This window comes from Raphanus sativus, chromosome 9, assembly GCF_000801105.2.
Source record: "Raphanus sativus cultivar WK10039 chromosome 9, ASM80110v3, whole genome shotgun sequence".
Lineage (NCBI taxonomy): Eukaryota > Viridiplantae > Streptophyta > Magnoliopsida > Brassicales > Brassicaceae > Raphanus > Raphanus sativus.
In genome coordinates this window covers 9,427,481-9,441,882 of record NC_079519.1, presented here as the reverse complement: position 1 = coordinate 9,441,882, position 14,402 = coordinate 9,427,481, and the positions used below count along the sequence as shown (strand labels likewise).

At 39.6% G+C, this 14,402-nt stretch overlaps 4 protein-coding genes across 5 annotated transcripts; 2 read left to right on the top strand and 2 right to left on the bottom strand.

Moving 5' to 3' along the window:
• Nucleotides 1–1,305: 1,305 nt before the first annotated feature.
• Nucleotides 1,306–3,014, top strand: LOC108855432 (flavone 3'-O-methyltransferase 1-like). Its single transcript, XM_056994724.1, has 5 exons — nucleotides 1,306–1,413; nucleotides 1,504–1,748; nucleotides 2,141–2,451; nucleotides 2,535–2,599; nucleotides 2,712–3,014. Exons 1-5 carry the CDS (start codon nucleotides 1,306–1,308, stop codon nucleotides 3,012–3,014), a joined length of 1,032 nt encoding a protein of 343 aa, XP_056850704.1.
• A 397-nt stretch (nucleotides 3,015–3,411) lies between these two features.
• LOC108855431 (uncharacterized) lies at nucleotides 3,412–5,604 on the bottom strand. Its single transcript, XM_018629249.2, has 6 exons — nucleotides 4,965–5,604; nucleotides 4,731–4,893; nucleotides 4,465–4,641; nucleotides 4,299–4,382; nucleotides 4,133–4,214; nucleotides 3,412–4,060 (listed from the first exon to the last, which is right to left on the bottom strand). Exons 1-6 carry the CDS (start codon nucleotides 5,300–5,302, stop codon nucleotides 3,534–3,536), a joined length of 1,371 nt encoding a protein of 456 aa, XP_018484751.2. The 5' UTR covers nucleotides 5,303–5,604; the 3' UTR covers nucleotides 3,412–3,533.
• A 2,650-nt stretch (nucleotides 5,605–8,254) lies between these two features.
• Nucleotides 8,255–10,119, top strand: LOC108824438 (transcription termination factor MTERF8, chloroplastic). 2 transcript variants are annotated; one of them, XM_056995125.1, is made up of 3 exons: nucleotides 8,255–8,497; nucleotides 8,534–8,574; nucleotides 8,676–10,119. In XM_056995125.1, the coding sequence occupies exons 1-3, from the start codon at nucleotides 8,358–8,360 to the stop codon at nucleotides 9,944–9,946; spliced, it is 1,452 nt and encodes a 483-aa protein (XP_056851105.1). In that variant the 5' UTR covers nucleotides 8,255–8,357; the 3' UTR covers nucleotides 9,947–10,119. The 2 variants fall into 2 exon arrangements, with proteins under 2 accessions (XP_056851105.1, XP_018453369.1); XM_018597867.2 differs by having other exon boundaries at nucleotides 8,256–8,574.
• An 834-nt stretch (nucleotides 10,120–10,953) lies between these two features.
• LOC130500282 (protochlorophyllide reductase A, chloroplastic-like) lies at nucleotides 10,954–11,726 on the bottom strand. The gene is made up of 2 exons (XM_056995126.1): nucleotides 11,394–11,726; nucleotides 10,954–11,291 (listed from the first exon to the last, which is right to left on the bottom strand). The coding sequence occupies exons 1-2, from the start codon at nucleotides 11,709–11,711 to the stop codon at nucleotides 11,136–11,138; spliced, it is 474 nt and encodes a 157-aa protein (XP_056851106.1). The 5' UTR covers nucleotides 11,712–11,726; the 3' UTR covers nucleotides 10,954–11,135.
• Nucleotides 11,727–14,402: the final 2,676 nt, after the last annotated feature.

Here is a 14,402-nt window from a genome sequence, read left to right as displayed (position 1 = left end):
ATTCAATCAACCAAATAACTTAAGAACATGTTTCCTCCCATCATCAAACTATAATTATCTTAAACACAAAACCTCTTTGAATTAAAAAAACAATTATTTGGCATCAAATACTGATGAATCTTTAAATTTTAAATAGCTTGATACAAAACTTTTGAAACTCAATACTAAAGATATCAGAATATATTTTCTTTGATGCTAAAATAATCAAGGTTTGCTTTGAATATACACTAAATAGAATATACTAATCGTATACTATTATTTCAATAACAGAACATCAATTTATACTTTAAAAAAATCGATTGTAAAAAAACCTCTTCACCAAGTTGAGTCTACTAGGCCTAAAATCTCGGTTACAATCAAATATTCACAATCAAATTGCCAGATTTGATAAATCATGAATATGGAAAATTCCATTTTCCAAGTTTATTCTACTATACCTAAAATTTCGGTGTCATGATATTTTGTATTTATTATATGTAATTTAATAGATTAGAGAATATTCATTTCCTCCCACTAAAATGTGTATATAAGTATTTGCATTTGCATTCATCATTCATTGGACAATCATAAAACATTTAGAAAAAACTTTTAAAAAGCACAATGTCAAAATCATATTGGTTAATATTATATTAGTATTTTTTTCACCGCACAGTTATATTTCTTATACACCAACGAAAAAAACTATTAATACAAAAAACAGTTTTAACATTGTTCTTAAACAACATGTTTTGGACAAACTCGAAATTATATAAAACCACATTATGTAAAAATGACAAACTCCAAATTGTATTAACTATTAATATAGAATATATTTTATGTGTTAAAACAAAAATAAAATCCGCGCGATCGCGCGGATCATGATCTAGTTTAATAATTAATAAGCAATTGTTAAAAGGTAAAGCTCCGAGAGTTGGCCACCAAGTGACAATCATCCAAACACCGACAAAATGATGTCGTTTTGACACGTTTTTGATACCTACCTGCTGTCCCACTAAGAAATTATATTTACATACAGTTTCTTTAGTGGTAATATTGACTCCATATATAGATGAAATTTTTGTTTTTGACTATACCAACAAAAACTATATTTTTTTTTGCCATCTAAGATTTTATATATGTCATAAAATATTACAAAACCCATAACCAGCCCAACTATTAACTCCAAACCGGGAAAAAAAAAGTCCAATAAAACATACAAACTCCAAGCCCAACTGAAAACCTTAGACGCACTACGCCACCGCTCACCACACAAACGCACACCTCCACGTGTTACACCCGCAGCAGTACAGAGATGCGTAGCAGAGGATGGAGCTTCGTCATCTGGAACGGCTGGAAATCTCCGCCGGGGCCGAAAGCCGGATCTTCGCCGGAAGCACGAATCAACCAACTCCTTTCCTTCTAGAAGTCGACGCTGTAAAACACGGAACAGAACCATCGGAAAACACTGGGACCATAACAAACGACCACCGAAATCCATCCCCAACGACTGTATTGGAGGTGTAGGATTCAGAGTCTAAACCACAACGGCTGAAACTAAGAGAGCTTCCATCGAAAAACTCGAGATCTCCTCCTATCCCGGTCACGAACCACCGCAAGGATACCCTTTTCATACAGCTCGAAACAGAAGCCGGCGGCCACAACCGAAGAAGATACGGCGCGGTCCCAGAGTCAAACGTCGGCGAAAAGCGATGGTTGAACCACTGTCTCGAAACCAAAACAAAAGCCGCTCATAAAGGCTGCGACGCCGAGTAAAGAACTAGATAAGCTAAACGAGAAGACTAAACTAAGATTCCGACTGAAGCCGTGGCTGAGAGAGCCCACTTACGCTGGTCGGAGGTGGAAGATCTACTATCGGAATCCTCTTTTTTTTTTCTCCTTTTCTCTCCGTACCAACAAAAACTATACAACTAATAAGAAGAAAATTCAACAATAAATGTTTTATTTGATCCCGATCTACTATCGGTTTATTTGGTTTTCTACAATTGAACGGACCAGTTCTCTTTGCATACCGGCTGGTATATCAGATCAATTTCAAAACAGATTATCCTAATAATTGATGAACCAAAAGTTGGACGGTTTAGGTTAAAGCTTAAGGAGTGTGTGTGTTCACTTAAAATCATGCCAACATGATTTGTTATAGGTACCATTTGAAAGATGCAATTCTTGATGGTGTGATCCCATTCAACAAGGCTTATGGAATGAGCGCTTTCGAGTACCATGGGAAAGACCTTAGGTTCAACACGGTCTTCAACAGTGGAATGTCTAACCATTCAACCATCACAATGAAGAAGATTCTTGAGACCTATAAGGGTTTTGAGGGATTGACTTCTTTGGTTGATGTTGGTGGTGGCATTGGTGCTACTCTCAAAATGATTGTCTCTAAGTACCCTAACCTTAAAGGCATCAACTTCGATCTCCCACATGTCATTGAAGAAGCTACTTCTCATCCAGGTATATTACATGATTCGCAGATATTCTGATTTTTCATTTACATAAGATTAGTGACATTGACTTTATTGCTTGAATAATATTAGGTATTGAACATGTTGGAGGAGATATGTTCGTAAGTGTCCCTAAAGGTGATGCAATTTTCATGAAGGTTAGTGATCACCACCGAAACCTCTATGACATTAAAAGTATAGTTCAGCAAGGGTAATGAATCATTTTATCTGTTAAACATTAATGTTCCATTTGTTTCATTGTTGTAACAGTGGATATTCCATGATTGGAGCGACGAACACTGCGTGAAGTTCTTGAAAAACTGCTACAAGGCGCTTCCAGATGATGGAAAAGTGATATTAGCAGAATGTATACTACCGGAAACACCAGACTCAAGCCTCTCAACAAAACAAGTAGTCCATGTCGACTGCATCATGTTGGCTCACAACCCTGGTGGCAAAGAACGAACCGAGAAAGAGTTCGAGGGGTTAGCTAAAGCATCAGGCTTCAAAGGCATCAAAGTTGCATGCAACGCTTTTGGTGTTTACGTTATTGAATTTCTCAAGAAGATCTAAGACACACACACTATAAACATTGCTCTCATGTCTACGTCTACTACACTACCTTCGTTTTTATGATGATGTTTAATAATGGGTTGCTAAGAGAATGATCTAGAGTTGATGTGGGTTTATATTTGATATAATCAATTTTGTGTTTTTGTTGTTTGTTTGGAAAAGAACATGTAACTTTAAAGAAATAAAATAATGTGATTGAATCAAGTAAACTAGTCCACATTCACAGAAAATCCACGTGGACTGTGTTCATTCACCGACCAAACTAGTCAAACTTGTCTTTACTCTGGTTCTAGACACTTGTAGCTTGGCTTGTCGTTTCCAACTATGTATACTTAGTTTTACCACCATTCCTTCTCTTCAAGAAACAAACATTTCCAGTTTCAGCAAAAGCTTAGAAGAAACAAATTACTTTCTTTTTATTGATTACTTTTATAAAAAAACTGTTCCATGTGTATAAGATTTGGCAGAAACAGCTTATTACAGTTCTAAAAACTAATCCTGAATCATTTGAACTTCAATCTATGTATTAGTAGTAGTTCGACTCTGACTTGTTGTTGTTGAAGTTCCTTGGCGCTCACGTTTTCTTCCACCGTTAGCAAACCTCTTCCCAAACCCTAAAAGAACAGGAGGAACAAGACCCCCTCCTCCACCGGTCAAAGCGCAAACAACCGCAACAGCTCCACCGATAAACAACAGTTTCTTCAAATTCGCAGCTACGTTTCCTCCGTTGTGTGTAGTAATGGGAGTTTCAGTGACAGGCGACGCGCCGTTGCTGAGAGAGATGAGATGTTCTGATGTGACCTTGGTGTTGATCTGAGCCATTAAAGCTGGCCGAGAAAGCTTGGATCCTTCTCCTCCTCCTCCTCCTCCTCTTAAGAGTCTTTGCTCTTGGTAAGCACGTAAACCAGGTTCCATCTTCTTAACCGCTCCCCACATCCCTCGTTTCACACCGAGCTTTGCGATCTCTCTTGGTATCCCCATGTCTTCGTGGTGAAACAGAAGCACTTCGCAGGCACTTGCCACTCCATCCTCTCTTCTTGATTCCACTGCACAGAACCCGGAGAAAAGTATTTCAACTCTGCTCATTTCTTGGATGTGAGGATTATAGAGTTACCTACCTGGTCGAATGCACCAGCTCGAGTAGAACAAGTCCACACGCTTCTGCTTGTTGTTGCGTGGTATACAAGGAACTGATACTCCCTGAAGCAAACACAAGAGTGTTATTACAACAACTCATTCTGCTTCTTTGCATTTTTAGCAGAAGATTCCATTTTGATTACATACCTTCGTAACACAGTAATAAGATTTGCCACAGTTCCATATCCTACGACCAATCACATACTCTCTATCACTGCAGAAGAAGGGGAACTGCGACACATAAAAGGTGGAAAAGTCAACAAGTCAATAAAACGATCATCGTCACAACAGAGAGACTAACTAACTAACTAACCTTGCGTATCCATCTAACAATCATGGTTCCAGTACTTGTGCACTCTTCAACAGTAGTTGAACTAGAGAGCATCGTATCCCAATTTGGTCTAAACTCATCATCCCAGAAAAAATCTCTTACAATCTCAGGAGTTGCATCTTCAAACACAGTCCTGCTTCTATACTCAGTAGGACCATTCTGATCAACAACAAAACATAAAATGAGAAAAAAAAAATAGAAATCTATTAAAGACCAAAGAGAAATCTCTCTCACAAAAGTGTTATTACCTTAGGCTCTCTTAACCAAGCTTGGTATCTCATACCAGGAGTAAACCGGTCCATCATCTGAATCCAAGCATGACCACCATCTTTCCTCTCAACCAACTGCACAAGATGTCTCAAATCTAACTCTGTCACAGTATTAGGCAACCTCTCCTCTGTTTTCTTCCCTCTACAAAAAAAAAAACAAACAAAATTAACAAAGAGAGTACAAGTATAAATAATCCTTAAAACTAAGCTTACCCAGCAATCACATCATCACATGAAGAAGAAGAAGAAGAAGAAGAAACAGGGGAGACTGTTTTCTGCTGTCTCAAAGCCATAGTCCACGTGTCGCAGACAAGAGCTTTCAAGCAAGGAGCAGAACCAAAGCCCTTTAACGGAGAAGTTGCGGAACGAGGAGAGGGAGACGATGGTAAAGACAAATCAAAAGATCGAGGAGCACAACACTGAAGTTTCACTCTTTCCTTATCAGAACAAGAAGCCCATCTGGGTCTCCATGCCCATCCTATGAGCAACCCAACAACGAAAGCTAACCATCCTGCGATTATCCCTAAGATCAAGCTCACGAACAAAGCCATAGTCTTTCCAGAAAAAAAAAAGGTATCTTAAAAATGATTGTTTGGATAAATATAAAAGAAAAAAAAATCAAGGGAGAGAGGCGGTGAGAGGAAGACGACAGAGGAAAGAGATTAACGAGTGGTGAGAAGAAGAAACGGGAATAAACTTATGGTTTATAATATTACAAGTAATGGACTTTTCATGTCAAGGCTTAAAAGAGCCAATGATGGAGGTCGAAAGGCCATTGCTTTTTAGAGGAGAGGAGAGGAGAAGTAGAATGGTTGACGGAGAAAGTGTGAAACGACGACTACCGTCCATCTCAGACCAATTCTGTAATTTTCCTCTTTTTAGGGTTTATTTTTTCTTTCCATGATTAAATCGTGGGGTTTATTATTTGGTTACGTTTATATCGATTGTTTTCAAAACCCGGTTAGGGAACCAAACCGAATAATTTCCCCGAGTTAGCAAATTTTATGTTTATTAATTTTTTAAAATATAAAAAAAATTATATATAATTTAAATGACTTATGATATGATATATTTTATTTAAAATAAAATATACCAAATAAACATTAAAGACAAGAAAATTATTTAGTGAAGATAGTAAAATTTAATAAGATTATAATTTGTCATAAACATAAAAATAAAAGAAACACCTAATTTTTTTACTAAGTATAAGATGTAGTCACCTAAAAATGAAATATTTAAAAGTTTGAATGTAATTATGTTTGAAATTTTAAGATATTTCTAAAAAAAAATTTGTAACTAAATATTTCTAAAATTTGAGTCAATTAATTCATTTATTCAGTCTAGTTTGTGAGCTTATGGCTGTTTTAATAGTTTTTCGGTTTGATTATCTTTTAATTGTTGAATCCGATCCGATTGCCATGTTGGTCTGATTTTTAAAAAAAAAACACTGATTGTAATTTGTAACGCTGTGTAAATTGTGTAGATTTTGACTTGACTATGGAATTGTATAAAATTTGACTTTTTGGAAGACTTGACTGTAGAATTTTGGTCACAACCATTACTCGGCATTAACTCATCCACGTTAACATTTCTACACAGTATTTATAGAAGAAGAAAGAAAAATGTTGGTGGGTCTTCCATCTTTAACTGTTGATTTTCTCATGTTTAAAATGTAGTAGTATTTTTCTAAAAAGGTTCGATTTTCATAAATTATACTCCCTCTGTTTTTTTATTGTAAGTAGTTTAAGCAAAATTTATTTGTTTCAAAATATAAGTAATTTTCATAATTTTAAATAATTTCTATTTTTATTGGGTTAAGTGTGACCAATCAAATAATATTTACTTATTTATGATTGGTTTAACTACACATAATTTATACATCCAATGTTACTTTTGAAAAAATTAATGACATTCTTAATATTTGTGCATTCATCTAAAACTACTTACATAAAAAAACAGAGGGAGTAATATTTACAGAAATTTTGATGATAAAATTTGCTTCAGAATTCTTTGACTTACATACTTTAAAAGTCAACTATTCAAACTGGAGCTGGCTTATGAGAAATGCCATCAAAACTGTAACGAACAAATATTTGACCTATCAGCCGAAATGTCTGCCAATTCATATTAAAAAAAACTTTTTAATTTCATAGAACAATGCTCATAGACTTATTAAAAGCAGTAGAATGAATAAATCTGTAAATAATTATTTTTCTCCTTTGTATTTTGTATCATTGGTTAGTTACCTATGTAATTTTCTTTAATCTAAAAAAAAATCCTGCTGATAAAAAGTCCTGTATATTGTTCGTTTTTCTGCATCTATTTCATTTATCGGGTAAAGATCATAAATTCATAACCTAAAAACCAAGGGAATTTGCTCCATATAACTATAAAAACATAAATCCATTATCTAACTTTTTTTTTTTCGCAAATCCACTATCTAACCAAAAACACACTCTCTTTCTTTATTTCTCTTCTTATCTCTCTCTCTACTCTCTCTCTCTTAAAATCTAATTTTCCTTCTTTTTCGTTATTTGGCAAATAAACACAAAAAACAATCCAAGACAAAGAAGTGCAAAAATAGAGAAAGTTCATCGTTTTTTAGCTTTCCGGCCGACAGAGTGGGCTCCGTCAGCCACCACCATCGGTCCGGCCTTACCATGCTCTGGTTCCTAACCGCTTGCTTTTCGATTCTGTGTAGTCTCTCTTGTCTCCGCTGCTGCGTCTCCTTCTAGATAGGCGGTCGGTTTTGTTCGCCGCCGTGGCTCCTCTTCTACAGAGGTGAACGGTCGGCTCTAGGTAGTGATTAAGGCGGAGGCTCTGTTTTGCTCCGGTTTCGTTTCTTTTGGTGTCTAGGGTTTGGCTTTGGTTTTCGGATCTGGATGAGATCTCGTAGGTTGATTGATGCTCTCCAGGGGCTGAAGCGTTGATGATGAAGGTGGTGATGGCGACGACTCGGGATGAGATCTTGGGCGAGGTCCGATGATGCTCTCCTAGGGTTTGAGTCGAAGTGTTAATGGGAGGTGAGGTGCGTTCCTTCTCCCTCGTGGCTGGAAGCAAGGTCTAGTAGTTTGCTTCGGGGATGGTGACGACTGGTGGACTTCGGTCGTACCGTCCGGAGATGTTCCGACGTGGCGACGGTTTGGAAACGGATCGCGACACGTGCCTCCTCTTCGTCAGGATTGCTACACGTGGGCGACCTATCCTCAGACGTTGGGGCGAGTTGGAGATTGGTTATTCTTGGTTAATTGTGCTCTAGGTCGGGTTTGGTTTTGTGGCTTGGTTTGCCCAGTTGTTGTGGTGGACTTTTGTTTTTTGTTTTAGTTGTAGGGCTTCGGCCCATTTCTTTATTGGCTTTGGCCTAATATAATATTATGATGAAAAAAAAAACAATCCAAGGCAGATTTTTTTAAAAACAATTTAGCGGTGATAATTGATAACATTCGCTAAACATTTGGACTTGTAAACCCAAGCCCAATACTATTATTTCCGATCGAGGCCCTAAAAAGTGGTGTGTTCAATAAAAACCAAGCTGGAATCAAACACGACCGTTGAATTTGGATGTGAATCCCACAAATCAGAAACCTCTGTTTTTGGATAATCGCCATGGTCATCTTATCCCTCGTCTCTTCCTCTGTTTCCCTCTTCTCACCTCCCATAAGTCTCCGCCTCCCGCCTCTCTATTCCCATGTAAACTTCCCTGCTTCTACATTTAAAACTGAGCTACGGCCGTTGCTTCTCTGCTGCTTAGATAGTCGGGACACCGCTCTTATTCAACAATGTAACTCCCTTGCTCCTTCAATTGATGGCGAAACTCAAACAGGTAGGTGAATTTTTTGTACTTCAAATGCATTTTTTTCTCTATGAAGCATATTCGCAAACACTTGGTGTGCATCTTATAAGTCTCTCCTTCTTCTTCCCCAGAGTCTCTGTTTACGCTTTTTCGAGATATTGGGTTTAAAGAAGAAGAAACGGAGATGCTTCTGACGAAGAACCCAGATGTAAAGTCGACGCCTTTGGATAAGATCAGCGCTCGTGTCGCTTCTCTTCAGTCCCTGAAACTCGACGGCTTCGCGCTTCAAGGTTTGATTGCAAAGTGCCCTACTTTATTATCATCCTCAGAAGAGTTGGATCTCGTCATCACATTCTTGGTTGATGAGCTCGAAGGAAGGCTTGACCCCGAGCTAGTGGAACGCATACTCGCTGTAGCAGACACATCTTTCTTGCTTGGTTTCAACCAGAAAGTGAGGCTGCTTATCCACCATGGGATCCCTAAAGAAAAGATATCTCACGTTTTGAGCAAAGTGTACTTGAGTAAACTCATGTATCAGAAATCAGTTGAAGACATTGAGAGATTGATTAGTTACTTGGAACCTTTCGGTGGAATCGGTATCGTTGCGAGGCGGCCAGTTATTCTCAACAGTGACTTGGATACTCAGCTGATTCCTAGGGTTGAGTTCATTAGGAATCTAAGTGGGGAAGATGACTTTGCCACTGGAACCGTGCTGCGTAGACTACCTGCTATACTGAGTTACAGTGTTGACCATATGAACAGCCATGTTGAGTTTCTAAAGTCCTTTGCTGGCTTGACGAGCGAGCAAGTGTTTAAGATTGTTCACGTGTTCCCTAACGTGATCAGCACTAGCAAAGAGAGGAAGCTGAGGCCGAGGGTGGAGTTTCTGAAAGAATGTGGCTTTGATTCCCCAGGCATGTTCAAGTTCTTGAGTAAAGCGCCCTTGTTTCTAGCTCTATCAGAAGATAACCTCTCGCACAAACTTGGGTTTCTGGTGAAGATTGGGTACAAGCATAGAACAAAGGAACTGGCGTTTGCGATGGGGGCTGTGACCAGAACAAGCTCTGACAATATGCAGAGGGTGATTGGGCTGTACTTGAGTTACGGTCTTTCGCTTGAAGACATTCTAGCTATGAGCACAAAGCATCCTCAGGTCCTGCAGTATAGTCACACTTCTTTAGAGGAGAAACTGAAGTATTTGATTGAGTACATGGGTCGTGAAGTGGAAGAGCTTTTGGCTTTTCCTGCGTTTCTTGGGTACAAGCTTGATAGCAGGATCAAGCACCGGTATGAAGAAAAGCTGAAGAGCAGAGGTGAAAACATGTCTCTTAACAAGCTTTTGACTGTGTCAGCTGAAAGATTCTCTAAGACGGCTGATAGCATTGAAGTGATTTGCTTGTGATTTGAGTGAACCTGAGTTCGAGTTCATTGAGAACTCACATTAGTTTAAAAGCTGAGAGTTTAAATATCACAGTTTCTCACTTGGATATCAACATGAAATACTTTACTTGCCTTAATTTTTATATAGTTTAGCTAAGCTTTTTCTTATTTTTATGTATATGTTCCTTTCATGTTCTTGCTCAGAGGTTAGTAAGTGCATCATTTAATGAATTAGTGAACCATGACCGTGCGATCAGAGCGTGATTAACGGCCACCATTGTCTTCGGATTTATCTGGTGCTGTAGAGGATCGTTATCCGGCTTGGTTCTATCCTTGCCGCGTTGATTGCACGGCGGTCTGACAGGCTATCTTTTTTTGCTGAGCTACGTTGAACTCGAAAAGATGTGTGGTCTTATAAATATTCTTCTTCAAACTCTCTCAATTTCTTGCAAATGTTTTGTTTTCAGTTTCTTTGCAGTGGTCCTTCATGTTCTTTTTGCGTTTAACAAAGACTTTTCTACTCTGTGATTTGTTGTTTTGTTGCTACGGTTTAAAGTCATATACGACTGTATCTGATATAACAAGAATATAAACTAACCAACCATACATGCATGTCATTGTGAATAAAGAAACTCTTAAATACTGGAGATAGAAGAATAAGCACACTGGATTCAACGAAAACATGAATTAGTCTCAATGTTAAGTCTAAGATTTTCTCAGTCCATACATGATCAAATTTAAAGATACGACTTGAAATACGCATTTGGAACTCCTAAATATAGAAAATGATCAATTAGGGGTTCTTAAATATCGGAACAGCTTAAACAATTTTTTTTAATGCCGTCTCAAATTTTTCTTATTTCTATCTATGTCTAACGTTTTTTATAAATTATAAACTTTAAATTAATCAATACTATATCTAAATTTTAAAGTTTCAAACCATAATTTATGTATATACTGTTGAAAATTTATTTTATTTTTTTATTTTTATACTTGGACTCTGTTCGATCGCACTATTTGCACGTGCTATTAGACGGCCCTGCAATTTTTATTTATCTTTTTAAAAGGATTTTTTTGGTTTGTCAACAAATAGAATTAGCCAACACACACAAAAACTCAACGTTGATACCCAGGCTTCATCGATGTTTCCTCTTTTGTTTGCTTCTCATCGTAACTTAGCTTAAAAGACGGTAGGAGACTCAAATCAAGTTTTAGGCCAAGCCCACGAGCTTCTCGCTAACTTCCCAAACCCTACGAGCCTTCTCAACATCGCTAGCTTCTTGAGACAACTGACTCTCGAATGAAGCTGAGGTCTTGTTCCAGCTCCAGTACACTCCCGACTTCGTCAAGTTTGGATCACCCACCACCTTCAACAAATAAACACATTGGTTGACTACACTAACACTGCAACAATCTGAAAGAAAGGTTTCTTGGGTAACAAGTAATTAGCTTTTGATAATTTTTCTTACCTGAGCAAGTCTTTTGCCAGCCTCAGCCTCGGAGACATACCCTTTGGTGATGTATTTCTGGAAAGGAGGGAAGAGTGAACGGAAGAGAGGAATATGCTCTCTGAACAAACCTGTCGTCGCGATACAACCAGGGTAAAGGGAAGCGAAAGTGATGCCAGTTTCTTCGTGGAAACGCCTATGAAACTCTTGCATTGTCAACATGTTGCAGACTTTACTGTCTTTATATGCCTTTGCACCGTTGAAATCTCCTCCATCTATCATCGCCGAGCTGTTTAGCCTCGTATGAGGAAGTCTCTGCACGCCATTATCACGTGCCATTTACCTGTCTCGGCTAATGCCTTTGCCGTTGCTAAACCTAGCTGTGGCGACCGCCACTTCCGAATAATAATAAAATAATTCGAGATAAAATAAATAATAGCGCAGCGGGAATAATAATAATAAAATTCACGTCATATTATAAAATCAAATACAATACCATAAAGTCAAATCCGAAATATAAATAACAACATAAGTCCGAAGGTCTGAATATAGAAAGTAGCGTAAACGATATAAGTCCGAAGGCCTAGAGGCCCAATAACGATAAAACGATAAAGGATAAAATGATAAAGCCCACGAGCCCAAATAGTAGCACTCGTCCGATATGATCACTCCTGCTCATCGGTCTCATCTGAAAGGGGAAAGAAAGAGGGGTGAGCAACAGGGGAGTCGCTCAGTGAGGTATGGAAAACTAAACCGCAAAGCACAGACTTGAGTAAATAGAACTCCCACTATGGAAGTCTAGTTCTATCATGAAACAAACACGGCGCCTATTACACCACACCAAACAAATAATATATGTCTAGTGCACTTAGACATGCTACAACCAATGCGATGATAGCACATAGATATACTCTCTGCACCCCGCATTTCCTCATAAGGATATAGATATATACACTCCATTTTGCGTCGTAATACAGTGGTCCAAGCTGTACCCCGCTAACCTGATGGCGTCGTAAGTACAAACGTCTCTGTACCCCCGCAACTCTCCACAATCATAGGCGTCGTAAGCACAGACGTCATGTGCCCCCGCCAATCTCCTCAATCATAGGCGTCGTAAGTACAAACGTTTCTGTACTCCCGCCAATCTCCACACATGGACTCGCTTATATATATATTTACATATGTATAACAATTCTTAGCATCAATCAATTCACTCAATCGTTGAATCCTCTATTATTCTATTTCCGGTTTAACAATCAATAATAATAAACAAACAAGACAATCAAACAGACTCAATTCACACAGACATATCATGTTTCGAGACTACACTACGATAGGAAGAATTCTATACTGGTACCGGATTTACGGAATAGACCCTCACCTTAGAAAATGAAGAGAAATGGTTTCTATGAACTCCACCTGCTCAAATAGACTCTAAATCTGAAACCACGGCGAAAATTCGAGTCAAAACGCCTTTCGAACGACTCAAAACGGGCGCCTAAAGAAAAGTCAACCCGCTGGTCAAAAGTCAACCCGGTCAACCTTTGACCAGAAATCAATTTGATTTAACCAATTGGTTTTCCTTAACCGATTTCAAATTGATTTTAACCGCCCGGTTTACTCTAACCAACCCTAACCAAATCGTAATTGATTTAAACCAGTCAAACCGACCGGTTAACCGAGTCACCGAGTTGACTCACCGGGTCGACTCAGCCGAGTTGGCCGAGTCGCCGGCGAGTCACCGGTGGCGGTCAACGGCGGCGACGGCGGAGGGCGGCGGTGGCTTACCGGCGGAGGACGGCGGAGCGGCGGCGGAGTACGACGGTGGACGGCGGCGGAGCACGGCGGTGGCCAGCGGCGGAGACGATTTCCGGCGGCGGCGAAGCGGTGGTCCGGTGGTGGCGGAGACGATTGCCGGCGAAAATTTGGAGGGTGCGTACGGCTTCGTCTGAGCTCCGATTGCGGCGATTCTGGTGGCTACGGATTCGTCTCGACGAGAGGAACGCGATGGTGGTCTTGCATACAAGAAATTCGCAACGGTTAGGGAGTTATGGTTGATTTACTAAAACGGCCGGAACTAAACCTAAAATGTAAGGGGTTTCCGGCGGTTACCTAAGGGGATTAGCGGTGGTGACTGGCTGGACGAGATCACTGGACATGGTGGCTCCGGCGACGACCTCAGGCGACTCTTTCTCTGCAAAAGGATCACAACTCCACTCACTATCTCTCTCTCTAAAACTTTTCTTGATAACTTGGTGGAGAAAACAAAGTAGATGAGCTGGTATTTATAGGCAAATATTAGACCTTTGGGTGAGTGCATGGGCATTAGCATGCTAACGAACTCTGTGGCCGAAATCGGGTCGTTACTATTCTCTCCCACTAATAAAGAATTCGTCCTCGAGTTCGAGTTGTCCGCTGACTGTCCAACACCATCCTGAAACAGCTCTGGATAATCAATCCTCATCTAAGGCTCAGACTCCCATGTCTCCTCTCGAATCCCATCTCTCTCCCAACGAACCTTGACCAACACGGTCATCATTCCCTTAACCACTTTCATTTGGCGATCCAGAATCTCCACTGGCTGACAAGGCGCACACAAATTCTTGCCAAGATCACTTGGCGGCTGCTGCAAAATAAGCTCTGGCTCTCTAACGACTTTCCTCAAGACGGAAACATGAAACACATCGTGGAAGTCAGATAACTCTGCCGATAAATCCAATTTGTAAGCAACTGCTCCAATCCGCTCCAAAATAGGATATGGTCCCATGTATCTCGGTTTAAGCTTCTTCAGCTTCCGAGTCTTAGATCCTCCCTGAAATGTTCTCATTTTTAGGTATACCAGATCGCCAACCTGGAACTCCAAATCTTTACGCCGCTTATCTGCGTAACTCTTCTGACGGTCGTGAGCTTCCTTAAGCCGAGCCTTGAGCATCTCTACCTGCTCTACTGTCTCTTGAACCATTGCTGGTCCTATCTCACGTTGCTCCCCCACTTCTGTCCAACAAAGTGGTGTGCGACAAGGCCTACCGT